The sequence below is a fragment of the Saimiri boliviensis genome, chromosome Y (assembly GCF_048565385.1).
Source record: "Saimiri boliviensis isolate mSaiBol1 chromosome Y, mSaiBol1.pri, whole genome shotgun sequence".
NCBI classification, from domain to species: Eukaryota; Metazoa; Chordata; class Mammalia; order Primates; family Cebidae; genus Saimiri; species Saimiri boliviensis.
The window spans coordinates 7,244,409-7,259,366 of NC_133471.1; the positions used below are offsets into that span (position 1 = coordinate 7,244,409).

The following is a 14,958-nucleotide window of genomic DNA, read 5'->3' on the forward strand; positions in this document are numbered from 1 at the left end:
AAAATTACACCATGTTCTGACAGTGATGCCATCCATGTGCATAATATTACATGAAATTAATTACTCAAGCAATGACACAGACAATTGTGATTATAGTTACTAAATTTGCTAGATATGAACTGTAATGAAAAATGTCTTTGTCTACTACAATTTAAGCTTAAGATAATGGGGAAAACTAATTGAGAACACACTGAACTATAGAGTGTGTTTTAATCATTTTCTAGATTTTCTGTACGTGTGTGTGTGTGCATGTGCACACACGCGTGTGTGTGTGTGTGTTTGTGAGTAGAGTCCATTGTGCCATCCAAATTTAGGCCCTCATTTAATTAAGGCCAGACTAATTGAGAAGTTAGTTATTTATTACTTTTTGCTATTTTACACTTTATTCATTTTTCCTCACCTGCTGCCGTGGTTTTGAATGTCCTCTCCAAATTTCACATAGAAATTCTGTGGCCATTGTGACAATAATAGGAGGTAGGAGCTTTAAGAGATGAATAGCCATGAGGATACACCCTTCCTTTTTTTTAATTATTTAATTAGGTTCCCCATTGTTTAGTGGCATGAAAGTTCTTGAAACTGGAGGAGCAAAATGATCGCAAACAAAATAAGAAAACTTCTTTTGAAGCAAGCTGTGATTTGTTTTACAATTGATTTATTTTTCTATTCTCAATCTGCTCAGATTGAACATCTGCACAGCTGAAGACCCAGACACTAGAATGCAAACCTTTGGTAAATAGGATAACTATTCAAGTTGCTGACGTAAATTGCAACAGAAGCAAACTCAGACAAGTTAGAGTCATTTTTTAACCCAAAAACATTCCTGTGTATATAAACCTTATGATGCATTTGAAATGTAATGATCATAATTTATTGAATACAAAGTAATTATCATATTAGAAGAAAATCCATAGAAATAAGTGTCATGTTAGAGTAAAGCTCCCTATCCTATTTTGTAATATCATCGGGAACATCAGCAAAAGTGACTTATTTCATATGTGCTTCATGGTTTTGGCGAGCCTTATGTCCCAAATAAAAAGTTGTGGTGGTGACCTAGAAGCCCGGCATTTATCCTCAGATTTCCATTCTTATTTGTTACTCCAATGTTAAAAGCAATTTAGTAGTTTTATGAATTCCTTGATAGGCAGATATTTACATACATGGAAGAAGCTGGGTGGTTTAACAAAAAGATCATTGCCCTCAGAATCAGAAAACTGTTCTTTTGGAGACAAATTTTGAAGTTTGTTGTTTGATCTTGCACATGTTGTATTAACTTCCTGGGACTATGTTTTCTCATTTGTAATTGGGCCAATAATACCTACTGAGCCATGATAAAAATATAAAATGAGATCTGTTTCAATCCAGTGCCTGGAACATTAAAAAAAACACTCTAGAAGTTGTTACTGGTGTTATTTTATTATTGCGTCTTCACTGTGGATGCATCTCTGCCCTTTTCTACTTCATAGAAATAATATCAAAGGTTACATGTTTTCTTCTTCACTTGTTTTAAATCTCAAAGAAAATGTGCATGTGTTATTACTACAGTTGGTTGCTCATACTTGTTCCACACCTTTCTTGCTTACATTTGCGCTATGGCTTCATCAGCCTCTTGTTCTTTTTGACCAACATGTTACCAATTTTTGTGTCTTCATTCATTTACACTTTCTTTTCCTTTTCACATTTCTGTCTATTCTGTTTATGAAAGTTCTCACACTGAAATTATAGCAGTCTCACAATAATAAAAAAATTTGAATGAAGATAGAACTCTTTTGTGTGTATGTGTTGTGGAGACATAGCTTTTATTTATTTATTTATTTATTTATTTATTTATTTGTAGCATCATAGGGAGGCATTGCAGGAGAGTCACACACACACACACACACACACACACACACACACACACACTGGTTTTGCATTGGAGAAACCAAGGAGTTATTGGATTTACTCAGTTTCAGTTCCCCATCTATAAAGGGGGAGCAGTGAGAGTACCCTTACCACTGTGTTATTGTGAATGCAGAACTTCACTTCCTCGTCAAAAAACTCTCACCATGTGCTGTAGAGTTGGGAATAGTTCTGAGTCCTTTAGTGAAAACCAGTAATTATTTTGCAGTCAATTGTAGAAATACTTATTCTGGGATAAAGAAAGATATTAACTGTGCTTATATCAGTTCAGGTCAAAGTTTTCAACCTGATGAGTTTTTGTCTGGTTGGGCTGTGACACCAAATAACTTAAAATATTTGTTTCTCAGAGCTTATAGATTTAAAAATTGTGCATAACAGATTTTGTAATTATACCATGCTACAAAAGACATGTGTACATCAACCTGGGAGAAAACTGAAACACTTACCACAAGTGGACACACCATATCTTTATATAGCAGTGTGGTTGCTTGTATGTTTTCTGTCTCCCAACCCTATTTGTAAGCTTCAGGAGGACAGTAATTTTGGCTGTTTAATTTAAGATTGTATTCCTAGCACTTGGGTGCCTGCCATTTATGAAGGACTCAATACATATTTGTTTGCAGGGAGATCCAAGAAGGCCAAATAGGAAAAGGTCTGGAGTGCAGTTCCCAGCAAAAACAACACATGGAGTGAGTGATCACTGCATTTCCAAATAAGTTTTTACTGACAACACACTAGAAGATTCCCAGACTGAAAAGCACCAGGAGTTTCCAGCACAGCTGTTTAAGCCAGCATCGTGGGTTTTGGCACAGAAAACTTATACAAATCTGGGTGGCCATTTCAGCAGGTGCCTGGAATGTCAGTGAGACAGAGCCACGCATTCAATTGAAAAGGAGGGGACTGAAAAAGATAGCCAGGCAATTCTGATTGGTGGGTCCCATCTCCACAAAGATAAGCAATCTGAAACACTCTGAATTGTGCCCTTACTGAGGCAGACTCTCATTAACATGGCAGTTATAACTGTACCTATGTAAACAAAACCACAAAGAAGTTTACACAGCAGCTGGGCAGAGTCCATGGCAGCTCAGCAATTCCTCTGTTGGAAGACTGTAACTAGACCACCTCCTTCCTGAGAATGGCAACTCCGAAAATAGAAACTAGCACATCAGGAACTTATAAATAAAGCCCTCCTTTCCAGAACAGAGCACAACAGAGCTCCCAGCAGAGCACTTTAGCTTCTATAAGGGACAGATTGTCTCCTCAAGTGTCACTATGACCCTCATATATCCAAAGAGACACCTCATAAAAAAGAGCTCTGGCTGTCATTTGGCAGAAGAAGAAACCAGCAGCCACCCTTACTGTTCTGCATCGCCTGCAGGTGATCTCCAGGCAAGAAGTCTCTGGAGTGGACCTCCAGCACTCCTGAAGCAGAGAAGCCTGACTGTCAGAAGGAAAACTAAAAAAACAGGAAGAAATAGATTCAGCATCAACAAAAAGGACGTCTACTCAGAGACCACATTTGAAAGTCAACAGTTGCAAAACTACAGGTCGATAAATCCATGTAGATGGAAAGAAGCTAGTGCAGAAAGGATGAAAACACCGAAAAACCAGAACACCTCTCCTCCTCCAAGGGATCACAATTCCTCACCAGTAAGAGAACAAAGCTGGATGGATAATTAGTTTGAGAAATTGACAGAAATAGGCTTCAGAAATTGGGTAATAACAAAATTATCTGAGCGAAAAAAACATGTTCTAACCCAATGCAAAGAAACTAACCTTGAAAAAAGACTAGATGAAATGCTAATGAGAATAAACAGCTTAGAGAAGCATATAAATGACTTGATGGAGATGAAAAACACAGCACCAGAACTTTGCAAAGCCTACACAAGTTTAAATACCTGAATTGATGAAACAGAAAAAAAAAAAAAAAAAAAAAAAAAAAAAAAAAAAAAAAAAAGGATATTAGGAATTGGAGATCAACAAAATGAAATAAAACAAGAAGGCACTATTAGAGAAAAAAAGAGTGAAAATAAATGAACAAAGCCTCCAATAAATATGGGATTATGTGAAAAGACATAATCTATGTTTTAAAGGTGCATTGAAATGTGATGGAGAGAATAAATCCAGGCTGCAAAACACTCTTCATGATAGTATATGGGAGAACTTCCCCAACCTAGCAATGCAGGTCAACATTCAAGTCCAGAAAATACAGAAAACACAAGAAAATATGTCTTAAGAAGAGCAACACCAAGGCACATAATCATCCAATTCACTAGGGTTAAACATGCTGAAGGCAGCCAAAGAAAAAGGTTGGGTTACCCACAAAGGGAAGCCAATCAGACACACAAAGGTCTTTCAGCAGAAACCCTACTCTCAGCAGAAGAGAGCTGGGGACAATACTCAATGTCCTTTAAAATAATAATAATAATAATAATAATAATAATAAATATTTTAATCTAGAATTTTATATAAAGCCAAGCTAAGGTTCATAAGTGATGGAGAAATAAAATCCTTTTAAAAACAAGCAATTGCCAAAAGATTTCATCACTACCAGTCCTGCCTTATGAGAGCTCCAGGAAGAAGCACTAAACCTGAAAAGGAACAACCAGTACAAGCCACTACAAGAATGTACCAAATGGTAAAGGCCATCAGCATAATGAAAAACTATGTCAACTAATGGGCAAAACAACCAGCTAGCATCAAAATGGCAGAATCAAATTCACACATAACAATATGAACCTTAAATGTAAAGTGGTTAAATGCCCCAATCAAAAGACACAGTCTAGCAACCTGGATAAAATGTTAAAATCCATCCGTGTTCTGTATTTAGAAAACCCATCTCATGTGCAAGAACTCACATAGGATCAAAATAAAGAGATGGAGGAAGATATATTAGCAAATGGAGAGCAAATAGAAGCAGTAATTACAATATTAGCTTCTGATAAAATGGTCCTTAAATCAATAAATTTCAAAAGAGACATAGAAAGGCATTACCTAATGGTAAAAGGATCAATGCAGTAAGAAAAGCTAACCATTCTAAATATATATACAACGAAGACAGAGTACCCCCAGAAACATAAGGCAAGTTCTTAACTCAACCATCTTATCACTTGCTAAGTCTTAAGTTTTCTCTCCAGTTTATCCCCTTTTAGAGACTTATGTTTGCTGCATGTATAACATGCAAGAATATTAATTGTTCTTAAGGGAGAACGTAAAGTACATCCACTTCATCTACTTTATTAGGTAAATGATGATGCAAGATTCAGAATATCCATGTTGTTCCTTTTGGGCAGCAAACTTGCAGTCATTTTTGCTGTTGAAAGAGTTTAAGTTAGTTTAACATAAATAGACAATATTTAGGAAGATATAGCATCGGACAGATATTCTAATCATGCCAACTATTTAATGTATTGCATTTGCTTTACTTATTTTTCCTTCATCACTGTCTCTCCTCCTCCCCGTGCTCATTTTGTTGTTGCTGTTTTTGTTGATGTTGTTCTTGTTGTTTGTTTCACACTTGCCTTATTCCGGCCTTAACCTTATGATATTGTAGTTCACATTTTAACCTGTCTGATTATCCTTAACTAGTTTATCTTACCTTTTCTTAAATGTCATTTTCTTTTTTTCTTGGTGTCCTGTTCACCCGTTAGTCTTTTCATGTTTTATTATTTTTAATCATTAGCCTGTTGTTGTTGTTGATTCTTTTGTGATATTGTCTTGGCCTTTCCCCTAGCCAAAAGGGCAGTAACAATATCTTGGTTTACTGATACCTCTGCCTCTGAGGTTCAAGCAACTCTCCTGTCTCAGCCTCCTGACTAGCTTGGATTAAATGGTTCCACCACCATGCTTGACTAATTATTACAGTTTTTAGAAGAATGGTGTTTTATATCTTTTTAAAAAATGCAACTGGGCTGGGCTCAAACTCTTGACCTCATGTGATCCACTCACCTTAGGCTCCCAAAGTGCTGACATTAAAGGTATAAGACCTGGCTACAATTCTTTTAAACTTTCTTTATGTTTAGCATTTAACCATGTCTATCAGACAACCCTCTGAAAATACAACTTGAGAACGAAAATGTGGCATATATCTTAATAGCATGTGGACATAGGTGAAAAGACAATTGTGCTGTGTCATGGTATTACAGGATAAGAAATCAGAATTTCTCATGTGGATTATTGATTTCAATTACTTAATACTTAGGCATAACTTGAAAATATGTGCATACAGTAGAATGGCAACAGTAAGACTATAGTCTGAGAAATCTGGCGTCCAAATCCATACCACATTTCAATCCCAGCTATCCCAGAAAACTGAATGATGAATCTTGTCAAGACTTAGCTTGTGACACCAGCAGTTTTATAATATGTCAAATGCATGAAAAATGCTGCTTCCGAAATGTTGTGCAACTACTATCCCTGGTATATATATACACACACATACCTACTAACGTATACCAGGTACTGTGTTACATCAGTGCTGAATTTTTAAGACAGGCTGACAAGAAAACTAATGTGATAGATAAGCACTTCCTGGAAAGAGTAATGTTTGTGCATTAAAAGTCTTAAGTAGCAAACAGGGAGAGAGACTTTTATCTCCAGGAGAGAAAGGTGGCCATAGTTAAAGAATGGCAGAGTTCATGGCTGAAAGTAAAGTTGTCTGAATGTTGGTCTAAATAAACCATGCTGAAATAGAAAGACATCAAGCTGAAAGGCAGAGAACATCACGTCTGGAAGAGATTTGTTCAGCCGTGCTGCAGATCTAGGCTCAGAATCTAGAAGATACTAAAAACCAACAAAAAACAATTACAAACTGACTTTCAGTATGAAACCAATGTCGTGAAAATGTGCATTAGAGGGCAGGTATAGTGGTGCAAACCTCTAATCTCAGCACTTTTAAGGGCCAAGGCAGCTGAATCACCTGAGTCCAAGGGTTCAAGACCAGCCTTGTCAATATTAAAATTTATCCAAAGGTTGATGCACATCTAGTCCCATATATTAAGGAGACTTACAGACAAAAAATGCTTTAAACGAGAGGTTGAGTTTACATTGAGCTGAGATTGTGCCACTGCATTCTGGACTGAACAACCCAGCCAGATTCTGCCTTAGGCAAAAAAAAAGAAGAAAGAAGAAGAAGAAGAGGAATAAGAAGAAGAAGAAGAAGAAGAAGAAGAAGAAGAAGAAGAAGAAGAAGAAGAAGAAGAAGAAGAGGAGGAGGAGGAGGAGGAGGAGGAGGAGGAGGAGGAGGAGGAGGAGGAGGAGGAGGAGGAGGAGGAGGAGGAGGAGGAGGAGGAGGAGGAGGAAGAGAAAGAGGAAGAGGGAGGAGGAGGAGGAGGGGAAGGAGGAGGAGGAGGGGGAGGAGGAGGAGGAGGAGAAGAAGAATAAGGAGGAGGAAGAGGAGGAGGAGGAGGAGAAGGAAAAGGAGGAGAAGAAGGAGAAGAAGGAGAAGAAGAAGAAGAAAAGGAAGAAGAAGAAGAAGAAGAAGAAGAAGAAGAAGAAGAAGAAGAAGAAGAAGAAGAAGAAGAAGAAGAAGAAAAAGAAGAAGAAGAAGAAAGAAAGAAAGAAAGAAGAAAAAAGAAGGAGAAAAAGAAGTGGAGAAAGTGGAAAATAAAGAGGATGAAAAAAGGGAGTTAAAGGGAAAGAAAAAGAGAAAGAAGAAAAATAATGTGCATTAGAAAACATGAAAGGGACTGCTGCAGAAGATAATTAAAGACACAAATCTGTTGGAATGTTTTGATAAAAAATAAAAAATATATATATGGCTAATGCCAACTGTAAAATTTCAGCATATTCTGACAGTGATGTCATTCATGTGCATAATATAACATGAACTCTGTAAACCAAGTGATGACACAAATAAATGTGATTATAGTTACTGAACTCACTGCATATTAACTGTAATAAAAAAAAGTCTGTCTACTACAATCTAAGTTTAAGATAATGAGAGAAAACAATTAAGAAAATAGGAAACTATATAGTGCATTTTAACCCATTTCTAAATTGTGTGTGTATGGGAATCTCTGTGTGTGTATGTGTCTGCATTTGTGAGCATCTGGCCCTGTGCAATCCCAATTTAGTCTAAAAAAATTTTTTTAAGGCCAGACTAATTGAGAAGTCACTTATTACGTTTTACTATTTCCACTTTATTCATTTTCCTTCTCTTTTTGCTATGGTTTTGAATGTCCTCTCCAAATTTTACATAGAAAGTCTCTGGCCATTGTGATAGCGATGGGAGGTAGGAACTTTCAGAAGTAATTAGTCATGAGGATACACCTTGACAATGGCATTGTTGACTTTATCTGGCGAACACATTAGTTATTTTGTGAGTGGACTTTGGATCAAAGGATGAATTCGGTCTTGATTTTTCTCTTCATCACATGTCCTTCACTTTATGTTGATTGCCTGTCATGGAAAGAAAGCCTCACCAGATGCAGCCCCTTGGAATTTCCAGCCTTCAGAAACAGGAGCAGATTAAGTCTTTTTCCAAATAACTCCTTCAGTTGCATTGGGTTATTGCAGCAGGAAATTGCCTAAAAGACTATTATTTCTTTCTCTGTAGATAACTAAACTACCTTAACAAGGAATATGACAAAGTTATTGCCAAATAATCAAAAGCACACACACACCCACAGACACACACACACACACACACACACACACACAGACACACACAAACACGCCACACACATATAAAATATACTGTAGTGTATATGTATATATAGATTGTATATATTAGCCATACAAATATGTGTATATATACATATACATGTATATATATATATATTCAACATTTTAAGTGAAATAAAATGAAACATGATTTCACTCTTAACCATATGTTTAGAAATAAATAAAAAGCAACCATAGGGTAATCATGTAATTTTATAGTTCAATAAGATAATTACAGAATTTTTGCATTTTTTTCAAGGAAAATGTTAGGTTCTATGTTCGTGCATTATATGGTACTCTTTTAGTATCACTCTAATATCAGTTGTAATTAGGGTTGTATTTTCCCCAGTGAAGATAGTTGAAAAGCTGGCTTGAAAGGAGAGTCATCAGATATATCAGTTATTGTGGGCCCTGGCAACCACAGGTTGCCTGCTGGTAGCAGGTTAGGATAAGGAACCTCATTGACTGACACCTCAGGATATCTGCTTGGAAAAGTTGATGGTTTCACTAACAACCCCAAAAGACTATTTTGTGTGGGAGATATGATTTGATATTGAGAAGTCGTGGTTGTAATGCAATTAAATGTGTGGTCATTTGCTTGTATGTAGGTGCTGAGATTACATATGAATACTGGCCAAATGATTTAAAATAGCATTTTGATTCGTTGCAATGCGTTCTGTTGGTCCAAATGAAGTTGAAGACGGAGTAGGAGGAAAGCCATTTCTGGTTGTGTCAGGAAAACTGGCAATTCTTTGGTTGACAGAAGGTTTTCTTATTAGAGGCATATTTAAATTTGTAGAGGTTGAAAATGATCCTTCTCCATTAGTTTTTGCAATTAATCCAGAATGATGATTATCTGTGTCAGCCCCTGCTCTAAAGTGCTTCTTGTTGAAACCTTCAGTGAATAAAGTAGATACAAGATAAGCATTTCTAATCCCAATTCTTCATTTCATTTTTACTAAAAGTTGAGGACAGCCACATTTGAAATTTGGATTATAAAAGACTTTTAACTAAAAGCAAAAGAGAAAGTAATTCAGTATCATTTTAAACCAAGAGAAAAGTGACAATAGCACATATAACACCAAAAAAAAAAAAAAAAAAAAAAAAAAAAAAACCTCAGATTTGTGTCTTATCACACAAAGTTAATGTCATCGAGTGATACATGAACATTGTTTACTCTTTCCAGGAATGTGCCTTTTGGAGAGAAATGCACTCAATTTGTTAAGCTCTCAAGTAAAAACATGTTACATAATAATAGTAACATTTCATTATTGGCTTTGGTAAATTTATGTGGAGTTTATTAGTAAGATTCAGAGTTGTTACAAAATTTCTTGAAACCTGGAAAGTTTAATGCTGAAGCTGCCCTCAGTGATTGTAAAAAGTTAAACAATTTTTACTTCCAATATTTATATAATTTACAAAATCTAGACTTACTGCATGTATCAACATATTTACTGATGTACAAAATAAAATTACCTATATACTGTACATAAAGTGGCCACTGAAATGTTTTAAATACCTTGCTTACAATGGGGACTTCTTTTTCTTCTTCCAGAAAGTCTGCTAGAAAAGCAGATATTTGAAAATTCTGTCGAATTTTACTGAATCTAAAAGGTTGAGCTGTCGAACTAAGCTTTTTATTTCTTGAAACCTGGAAAGTTTAATGCTGAAGCTGCCCTCAGTGATTGTAAAAAGTTAAACAATTTTTACTTCCAATATTTATATAATTTACAAAATCTAGACTTACTGCATGTATCAACATATTTACTGATGTACAAAATAAAATTACCTATATACTGTACATAAAGAGGCCACTGAAATGTTTTAAATACCTTGCTTACAATGGGGACTTCTTTTTCTTCTTCCAGAAAGTCTGCTAGAAAAGCAGATATTTGAAAATTCTGTCGAATTTTACTGAATCTAAAAGGTTGAGCTGTCGAACTAAGCTTTTTATACTCTCAGCTTTAAATATTCTGTAAGGATCTTTTCTTTCCAGAATTTCTTTCTTGAAAAGTTCTTCATGAATCACTATGCAAGTTCCATCCCCATCCCATGACATGGACTTGAACTGGTCACTTTCAACTATTTTCCAAAGTTTTCTGGGAAAGATCTGAGAAATAAAATCACTACCCATATCTAGCTCAGAGACATAACCTGAGTAACCTGGACTTTTTTTTATCAAGGATCCTTGTGACAAAACCTGAAAAGCATTTTCTTCAATTATCGACGTTAAGTTGGAGTCTTCAGAGAATATGTGTTCACCCAACAGAAACCTAGTGGAAGCTTCTGAACCAGTCGATTTAACTTTAGGAGAAACATCTTGAATTTCTGAAGAAACATCTGCCATCTCAAATAAATATTTTCTCACCTACTCCTCCAGCCTGCATGGTTTTCAACACTGTGGTTTCAAAATCTGCTGCAGTAGGCCTAAGCAGGTAATGTAATCTAGACCACTACAATGGTTCTCAATTTGAGTAGCTATGACATCACAAGAGGCCTTTGGTCTTCTAGCAACAAATGAAATTTTACCAAGAGGATTTTCTTCTCAGCCCGAGAAATTTATACAGTAAAACTAAAACATAGACTGATTACTTACACAGTATAATCTGCAAGAATGTCATCCCAGCAGAATCTTTTAAATACATAATTAAATAAATAATGTGCTCAGTACCTGAAATATATAGAATTTTCTCACTGACACACACATTCTCACTAGATTGGTTCCAGGGGACACAGGGTCTGGTAATTGGACAGTAGAAAAAAAAATAAATATTATTAAAGCTCTGTCAGTTTGGCATATTGAGTTGAAAACTTATGCACTACATGGTAAAAAGAAATGCCCATAGATATTATCGGTATTTTTCTGGTTGTCAGGGGCTGGGAAATAGAAGTAGTTCTTTAGGAGATAAAGGGATTTCTCTTGGTGGATAGAAATATTTACGAACAAAAGAGAAAAGATTATTGTACATCATCATAAACATATTAAATTCCATTGAATTGTACACTCTAGTACCTTTATATTATTTAAACCTTACCTTCAATTGTTAAGATGAAAACAAATGTAACTAAAATATCTGATTAGATTTCATAATAAAAAGTAAGTTATATACATATCCATTCAAAACATTTTATGTATTTTTTAAAATTAATATTGATTTTGTTTGCTATGTTTATTAATATCTGACAAATGTTAATGATATAAAATATTTTAAAGCACACGATCTTGGAAGGAGATGCCAAAGAATGGAAAAAAAAAAAAAAAAAGCCAAGTTTTTTACGTTAAGTAAATTTTTAAGTGTAGCCAAACAGAATTTTTAATTTGCTCAAAGGAACTTATGTCAATGAAAAATTATTTTTTAAATAATCATCTGTGTGATGCAACACAACTGTCTAACAAAACAGGATTTGAATTTGTAATGTAATCTTAGAGTTGAATAAAATATTTATTGAATTTTTATACATTCATGGTATAAATAATTTCTGTATGATCATGGTTTAAATGTGTTATATTCAAATTATAACTGTTTGCGTTGGCAAGTTTTGAATATGTGTGGAGGAAAGAAATGTTAATTTTTATGTTTCTCACATCATAGGAGGCAGTTCTCTCATACTTGAAAGAGATATTATTGTTAGAAGTTTGTCTTGGTTTAATGTAGTTTAGGTTTTGAGGTTAATTTTGGATAGTTTTATTTCAGATTTTTTTTATACATAACACAATGTAATAAAAACGTCCACATCAGTAAACTCCTTCTCGAGATAAAACAGGTGTTTCTACCAGAGGTGGTTCATCAATTTTTACAATCTTTTTATTTTGAAAAATGGATAATTAAAATTTTTTTAAATTTTTTTGCTTTTCTGGGAAATGTTTATGTTGCACTGCCTGAAGTACAGGCTTCTTCTGTGACGGGAAGGGAGGAATTATTACTGACAGCACCAAAAGGTGGAACAAGGATGTGAAAAACAAGGGAGCTAATGGGAGAATCAGAAGAAAAAAACATATTAAATATAGGACAATCTGCATCAAATGGTGGCTGCGTATTTTGGGAAGCTAAGACGAGTGACAGTACAGAAAGAAACAATGCTTTGATGTTTTCAGTGGGAGACAAAGCTGTCACCTGTCTCCAAAGCGCGATCCTACATTTAGTCATAAAGAGGCAAGAAAATAAGCAATTTTATGTAAAAAACATGAATGTAAAATACGCTTAATCCACTATCTGTGTAAAGGAGTAAGGTATCTGACCTCCTTTGTGGTAGCCTTTGATACACATTATATTCTTGTTAAATGTGTATATATAGTTTCACAACAAATTTGTTTTCATTTTCTCTCATCTTTGTGAAGAGGATTCACATGTTGGGAGTAGATTTTGGTTTTGATTCTATTTTTCCAAGGAGAAAGCTGAGTATATTTGAGGAAAAACAGTAGAAAGAATCGGCCAGCCTAGTGGCTGATGTCTGTAATCCACATTTTTTAAACTAGCATTTTGAGAAACAAAGGGTGCATTTTCTGGATGTTATCCTGCCCTGTGATATTGCATCTGGTCATCAAGAGAAGAAGACATGCCTGGGAACTGCTGAGGATGTGGGGAGAATAGATAAGGTAGGGTTTTTAGGGAGTTAGTTAATTTCAAACAGAGACTGGGGTAAGGCTTTATATTGAACACAGCACAGTAAACTATATTTTATTATGCAGCGAATACAGACTACTGTTGTTACTGTTAAATTTCACACTTAATATGTGGCTTTTTATTAACCCATTAATAGGAAGCAACACCATTGTTTTAAATATTTACTCCTACTTAGAAGTTAATATTTGGTTAAGTTTACTTGGCACTTCTATGAGCTTACAAGCTCATTTAGTAGATCTCCTTTATGCCTGTTTGGTTTTTGAAGCCGGACCTCAGGGTGGATGGCTTAGCTATATTGCAGAACATTTTAAGATAAACCACTTGGGAATGGCTTTGTGCTTTTTGTAGACAGCAGGGTGGTCTGTTAGCTTATGGTAAGCCTATAGCACTGAGTTGATTCCTTTAGCACCAGGTTGAGAGTTTCTATCCTGACACGAGAGGCAAAAATTAAACTTTTAGTATTTGATGAACTCTTTGTGACTGTGTATGTCTTAAGAGTTGTCCCTCCTCTGTGGAATCTTACCTGCTTTTGCCTAACCAGCCACCTACCTGGGACCAGCCAGGATGACAGCTTAGAAGCTGGAAGTTTCTCACAGGCTGATATTCAGAGTGCTGAGGTTCCAAGAATGGCTGTTATTCACTTGTAAGATACCATTATTATTATTAATTATTATTATTATTATTATTTCTGCTAAGCTTCCTGATTAGAAAATATAGTATTAATGTAGTTTTCTGGGCTACTGGCATATTATTTGCTTAGTTTAAGTTTATTTTATCCAAACATTTGACAATGATTAAGTTCTATTAGCTGATTATGCTACATAAGCCCTGTTGTTTTAGTCCTGTTATTAGTCCTATTATTTTGAGGCTGTGCTATATCCTCTTGGGGCACAGGCTGATACTTAGTTAATGTCATCAATTGACTGGTGATTATTGCTTCAGTAATTGACTGAATACCACCAATTAATAGAGGCAAGAGACAACATAGTATTAAACACCCTTTCAATATAATTACTACTGTCCCCTGAGTGTTTTACCCTCCCCCACCCAAACATACAAACTATTCTTCAAAGAGTGAGTATACTGATTACTCTTTCCAAGTTTGTACTGGAACATGAGCTAGTTTTTGAATCCTGGTAGTAATTTCCATGACTGTTTGTCCATTATTATTAATGTCCAGATGGCCATTTGATAAGCTAAAATGTCTACATACTCCTCTTTTTGGAGCTAAAAGATAATCTAATGTTAGTCTCTTTTGGAAAATGGCATTTCTCATCTGTGTGGCTTGTGCCACTAGCAAATCAGAAACTCTGGAAGCTTCAGTGGTTGTGATTTTTAGAAACTTCTGCAGCCTGATGATGCCATTTATTATATTGATTAAAGGACTATATCCCCATGACCCAATTTGCACCCAAATAGCTGAACCATAATAATTAATTTTTCTTTCTAGAGGACACTCTGTGTTTTTTCAGTTTTCTATTTATACATTTATTATAATTACACCAGCTTATTGTATTATTAGCCCAATGTGGGATTTGCTTCCTTGAGGGTTATAGGACAGGTTAAGCGTTGCTTACAAATGGTTCAAGAGATGACAATGAGCCATGGCACATAGAATTGGCACCCTAGTAGTATTAGTAGTGCTGTTTTTCTATGTGAGTTTCTTGGAGAAAGGTTTTACAAATCTGGGGCCTATAACTTCAGAAATCTCTTCTTTGTAGTTGCTGACTTTCAGATTGGGTCTCTGAGTGGATGCTCTGTTTGTTGATGA

At 35.3% G+C, this 14,958-nt stretch overlaps 1 protein-coding gene across 1 annotated transcript; it reads right to left on the bottom strand.

The window, feature by feature from the left end:
• Positions 1 to 9,506: 9,506 nt before the first annotated feature.
• On the bottom strand, positions 9,507 to 10,909 carry LOC141583012 (heat shock transcription factor, Y-linked-like). Its single transcript, XM_074392441.1, has 3 exons — positions 10,483 to 10,909; positions 10,082 to 10,170; positions 9,507 to 9,572 (listed from the first exon to the last, which is right to left on the bottom strand). Exons 1-3 carry the CDS (start codon positions 10,907 to 10,909, stop codon positions 9,507 to 9,509), a joined length of 582 nt encoding a protein of 193 aa, XP_074248542.1.
• Between the last annotated feature and the right edge of the window lie 4,049 nt (positions 10,910 to 14,958).